This window comes from Vitis vinifera, chromosome 1, assembly GCF_030704535.1.
Source record: "Vitis vinifera cultivar Pinot Noir 40024 chromosome 1, ASM3070453v1".
In the NCBI taxonomy this organism is placed as follows: Eukaryota; Viridiplantae; Streptophyta; class Magnoliopsida; order Vitales; family Vitaceae; genus Vitis; species Vitis vinifera.
The window spans coordinates 13955160-13961458 of NC_081805.1; the positions used below are offsets into that span (position 1 = coordinate 13955160).

General features: G+C 42.1%; 1 protein-coding gene across 1 annotated transcript; it reads left to right on the forward strand.

Moving 5' to 3' along the window:
- Positions 1 to 477: 477 nt before the first annotated feature.
- Positions 478 to 2279, forward strand: LOC132253769 (extensin-1-like). The gene is made up of 2 exons (XM_059736768.1): positions 478 to 486; positions 1809 to 2279. Exons 1-2 carry the CDS (start codon positions 478 to 480, stop codon positions 2277 to 2279), a joined length of 480 nt encoding a protein of 159 aa, XP_059592751.1.
- The last annotated feature ends 4020 nt before the right edge of the window (positions 2280 to 6299 follow it).

Here is a 6299-nt window from a genome sequence, read left to right on the forward strand (position 1 = left end):
GTCTTGCAATCAGGGTTTACTTGGCCATCGCTTTTCAAAGATTCCCACATCATGTGTAGGAGTTGTGATAGATGCCAAAGACTCGGGAAGCTTACAAAAAGAAACCAAATGCCCATGAACCCCATCCTTATAGTTGATCTTTTTTATGTTTGGGGTATTAACTTCATGGGACCTTTCCCAATGTCTTTTAGTAACTCTTATATATTGGTGGGGGTGGACTATGTTTCCAAATGGGTGGAGGCAATCCCCTGTAAACATAATGATCAGAGGGTGGTTCTCAAATTTCTTAAGGAGAACATCTTCTCAAGATTTGGGGTGCCCAAGGCCATAATCAGTGATGGACGTACTCATTTTTGCAACAAACCTTTTGAAACCCTATTAGCCAAGTATGGAGTGAAGCATAAGGTAGCTACACCTTATCATCCTCAAACTTCCGAGCAAGTGGAGCTAGCAAACAGGGAAATAAAGAACATACAGATGAAAGTGGTAATTACAAGCAGAAAAGATTGGTCTATTAAGCTACACGATTCATTATGGGCATATAGAACAACTTGTAAGAGTATTCTTGCCATGTCCCCCTATCGTCTCGTCTTTGGCAAAGCATGCCACCTCCCTGTGGAAGTTGAATATAAGGCTTGGTGGGCAATCAAGAGGTTGAACATGGACTTGATCAGAGCTGGGGCAAAGAGGTGCTTAGACCTTAATGAGATGGAGGAATTAAGAAATGATGCTTACATCAATTCCAAAGTTGCAAAATAAAGGATGAAGAATTGGCATGATCAACTAATTTCCAACAAAGAATTGCGGAAAGGACAAAGAGTCCTACTCTATGACTCAAGGCTCCATATATTTCCAGGGAAGCTCAAGTCAAGGTGGATAGGTCCTTTCATTATTCACCAAGTACATCTCAATGGAGTGGTGGAATTATTGAATTCCAATGGCATAGACACCTTTAGAGTCAATGGTCATCGTCTCAAGCCATTCATTGAGCCGTTCAAGCCAGAAAAGGAGGAAATCAACTTCCTTGAGCCAAAAAAAGCCTGATCAGAGAAGGGTTAGATGGACTTGGTTTCACCAAAGTCCATAAATTTTGTTTAAATATGTTAATTTTTAAGTTTTGTAAATTATTTGATTTTAATTTTGGTCTTAAATTATGTTAATCGTAACTAACTTAATCTTTTTCAATGATTAAAATTAGGAGAAATTGCAAAAAAAATTGGAAGAAGGAAGTTAGGAATCAAAAGAAGCTCAAAAGCAAGGAAAAAGCTTTGGCTGCGAAAATTCACAGCCAAAAGGGGGCCACTGCGAAAATCGCATTTCACTGCGAAAAAAGTTCGTAACCCTTAGGAGTCGCTTCAAAAATTCCTCTTCCCGCTACGAAAATCGATCTCCGCTGCGAAAATTTTCGCAGATGCGAAAGCCCTCCTTGGCACACGAGTGCCATTTCACAGCCGGGTACCACCGTTTCACAGCTGCGAATTGGATGCGACTTTTTCCACGCTTGGAGACCTGTCGTTTCGCAGCTGAAGCACCATTTCGAAGGGTGTTTCGCAGCTGCGAAACCCCCCTTTGGCACACAAGCGCCAATTCGCAAAGTCGTACGCCCGTTTCGTAGCTGCGAAATGGGCTGCAAAATCGATGCCGAATTTTTCCTCGCTGCGAAAACGCCTAGCTGCTGCGAAATCCGCGCTTCCCCGTTGTGAAAAAACCCCTCTGCTGTGAAAAGGAACAGTGACCTTTGGTGTTCTTTTTAAACGGTATAAATTCCATTTTTCCTATTTTTAAACCGTTATTTGAACTTTAAGAAGGTGCCAAGAGGAGCCAAGCTAGAGCACTCTTTTGTCTGCCTCCTTCGCCTGAGCAAGTTGCGCCCATTTTCGGTCGTTTTCGCTGACATCGCCATCGCCAGAACACAAGGAGCAAAGTCTTCGTCTCCGTCGACTCGCCTGAGAATCCCAAGAGGCGTGCTTGTCCAATACTCCACGTCTGAGCCGCCCCGGCCTCGCCTTGGCCCACCACCAGTCAAGGGCGCACCTACCAGTCCTCCGACAAGGCGCTATAATACAAGGAGATCGCTTACCATTGCCGGTGCGAGCTCTTCCAGAGGACTCCCAAAGAAGAAAGCAAAGGTCTCTGAGCCAATTGATCTAACCGAGTCATCTTCAGATCCTGAATCAGAGCCTACGCCATCTCCACCGCCTGTTGAAAAATCTCCGCCGCCTACTAAAAGGTCTCCATGGCTTGCTAAAAAGTCTCCACCTCCTACCAAGAAGCCTTAACCGTCTCAGGCGCCAGTAAGAGAATCTCAAATTCCCTCGGATATGACTGCTGAGGAAGCCATCAGACGCCCCATGGTGACACAGCCGCCAATTGCAGGAAATCTGGATTGTAGAGCAAGGCCATTTCATTCTGAGCTCTGTTTCGACATAGTCACCTTCCGAATTCAGCCTGAGCTCAAGGAGTCCTTTCGTCTGCTAAAGAGGTACTGATTCGTGCTTGAATTCCCAGCCGGGTCTTTTAATCAAAACATTTATAAAACCTATGACCTTATACTGGCGTAGCAAAGCTACTATAGTATAGCAGTTCTAGGGTCGAACTCAGGGATGGGTTTTCACTCTATCAGTGACAGACTCTAAATTAGAAATTGATTCTGATGATTTCCTTTAGCACAAACTTGAAATTTAAAAGAAACAAAAATTGTTTTGAAAGTGATGATTTAAACTAAATTCACATAGAACTAAGTAAAAAGCGGAAGAAAGAAAGTCTCCCGGAGCTAAAGGTTGCTAGGTTCAAGTTCCAGATGCAAAGTGGAAAATTCCGGATTTTTCTCCTCGCATTGGGGATTTAACCTATAGTTATTTCCCGAACCGGTATAGGTTTGACAATGAAGATTGAATCCATAAAAAGTCATTAGAGATGGTAGTCAAGGTCCATTAATGACTTAAGACACTATGGACTATCACCTTGAATCACTTTCCATTGGCTCGTACATGATAACTAATGGACTGATATGGATCTAGCAATAAGCATCCACAGAGACCTTAAGCTTACCATGTATTGGCCAGTCAAAGTGATCCTAAGGGATTTAAGGCAAAACCTTGGCTTTAAAAGCCATTTATGGACTCCAACCACCTGAATTCAATGCACGGAAACTTTCCACCTTTTAATCTGGACTTTTCACCTAGCTTCCTTCACTCCAAGAAACTAAATGTTTAGCCTCTCATCCTCTGGGAAAACATCCTCAGAGGGTGTTTGGCTTGCAAGAAAATAGAAGAGAGAAAAATAAAAGTAAAAGAGATCTCTGTATTTCACTCAGTATCAAATTTACATTGGTCTCCTGGAGAAAACTCCCCGAAAGATAGATTTTCAGTGATTACAAGAGAATTCATATAGGAAGGTAATTTTACCCTTCCTTGGATACTTCTTAGCTAAGGAATTACATGAGTGGCTGAATACAAGGAGAAAATGGAAATTTAAACACAAAAATATCAGAAGAAAAAAAGTCGGCAAAAATATCCAATTTTCGCACGCTGAGTTCCAATTTCGCATGTTGGTTTGAGGTGTGCGAAATTTTCGCACAATGGACTGAGGATTTCGCACCTTAAACAGTGGTGTGCGAAATTGTCCCTCAGCTTGATGCAGTTGTCTTCCTAAGTCCATATCTTCCTCATTTCAGCTCCAAATCATACGTGGTTTGAACCATTGGATTCTTGACTTTCTGAGCTTCGAAAATGGTATATAGAATGTAAAGAATGGACTTCGGGAAGTGCTCCAAAAGTGCACTAAAAGACTGCAGCTGTGTCCCCTGTTTTCATCCCCTGTTTTCTTCTTCTCCATTGTTTCTCCCTTGTAAACTTTGAACGACTAAGGCAAAGGATTATGAGGCTCCATAGCTTGATTTCTTCAAAAATCAAAGCTTCCAAAAGCTTTGCCATGAACTATAAATAGCTCTCCCTCATTCTTAAATTGCTTTGGTGGGCTTAAAGCTATCAAAAAGCACCAAAACTTAACACAATTGTTAGAAATCTGATTGCAAGGGTCCCTAACATGTTAATCGAGTTAAAAGGTAATAATTACTACTCAAGAGTGTTTAAAAGAGCTAATTACAAGCTACAAAATAGCATGTTTTGAGTAGTAATCAGGTACCGTATGGAGCATTTGCTAACTCCCAGGGATTTTTTCTATGCTCAAGTGGCATTGGACTTCTATCAGTCCATGACCACAAACAAGGTACGCGATCCTACAACCATCCATTTTACCATAAATGGATGACATGGGATTTTGGGAACTCGGCATATAGCAGAGGCACTCCATATCCCCTATGAGCCAGAGCGCCTAGGGGATTTTTGAGCCTGGACTAGCCCTTCATAGAGTGACATTGTGCATACTCTGTCTAGAGGGGCATCTTCACGCCATTACATCCTGAGGAAGGAGCTTTCCCCCAGCATGTTCTTCATTGATGCACTCCTGCGCCATAACATTTTTCCACTTCAGCATTGGGTGTAGAGGCAAGGAGTGTTGCTGGAGGCCTTGTTTAGGATCTCTGAGGGATACTTTTTTGGCCCTCATCATCTCATCTTGACTGCTCTTCTATACTTTGAAGAGAAGGTGCATCGAAAGAAGCTGCTCCGAGCTGATGCCATTCCACTCCTCTTCCCTAGGCTATTATGCTAGATATTGGAGCACATGGGATATCTAGTAGAGCCTCAGCATGAGTGTAAATGTTTTTGTCGCGAGATTTTTACTCTCGACAAATGGACTAGTATGACAGCTTATGGTGGTGCAAACCAGGGAGCACCAGCTGGACCAGAGTATCCAGAGCAGCCAGAAGAGCCAGTTGAACCACCTACTGACACTTGGCCACCTGCCCCTGCAGTGACCCTTTGTGAGCCTCCACCAGAGGTTCCATCCTCTGGTCCTCAGGCCATACCACAGCCTCCCCCTGTCATTCTACCTCCATCAGCACCATCTCCTTCAGTTGAGCCAAGGGTAGCTATTCCCATCCTCGAGCATAGAGGCCTTTCCCACACTTACCAGGCATTGCCCACTTCTCAAAGCATCATCACTCAGCAGATCACAGCCCTTCGCTCTCAGCAGGAGCAGATTCTTGCCACTCAGGCCCAGCACACTGTGATTCGTGCCCAATTGGTGACTCAGCTGATTCATGTTCAGCTGGTGCTCCTTGAATGAGGGAGTAATCAACAAAATTTATAACCTATTACACCATGTACTAGGGTAGCAAAGAAAAAGCTACTATAGCATAGTGGCTCTAAGATCGTTCACTAGGATGGGTTTTCACTTCACAAATGACATTAATTCAAAGATGAATTGGTGCTTTTTCATTTCAAGGTTAGCTTTAAAAGAAGACATAAGTTTGAATGAAAACGGATGGTATTAAGCTAACCTAACATAAAGTAACTAAAATTAACTAGAAAGAAATTAGAAAGAAAGGTGTTTCTTAGGATTTCAGGTTACTAGGATCAGGTGCCAATTGTAAAGTGGGAAATTCCGGATTTTTCTCCTCGCGTTGGGGATTCAACATATAGTTATTTCCCGAACCGGTATAGGTTTAACAATGAAGATTTAATCCATAAAAAGTCAATAGAAATGGTAGTCAAGCTCCATTAATGGATTTAGACACTATGGGTCTTCACCTTGAACCACTTTCCAATGGCTCGTATATGATAACTAATGATCTGATGTGGATCTAGCAATAAGTATCCACAGAGACCTAAAAGCTTACCATGTATTGGCCATTCAAAGTGATTCTAAGGGATTTAAAGCAAAACTTTAGATTTAAAAGCCATTTATGAACTCCAACTACCTGTATTTAATGCACGAGAGTTTTCCACTTTTGCATCTGGACTTTTCACCTAGCTTCCTTCACCCAAGAAACAAAAAGCCTAGCCACTCATCCTCTAAGAAAACATCTCAGAGAATGTTTGGCTAGCAAGAAAATGAAAATGAAAGAGAAGGAAAAATAGAGCAAGGCTCTGTAATTTCTATATATTTATATATCTATATATGGATCTCCTGGTTAAAACTCCTCGAGAGTCTCCTCTTTAGTGTTTACAAGAGAGTTTATATAGGAAGGTAATTTACCCTTCCTTGGATACTTCCTAGCTAAGGAATTACATGAGTGGCTGAATACAAGGAGAAAATGGAAATTTATACAAAAATATCTGAAGAAAAGATCTAAAAGAGTCGGTGCACAAATATCCCAGTTCGCATGTAGATTTCGCACGTTGCATGGTGACTTGCGAAAATCTGGCAAGTTGATTTCGCAACTTGGAATCCAT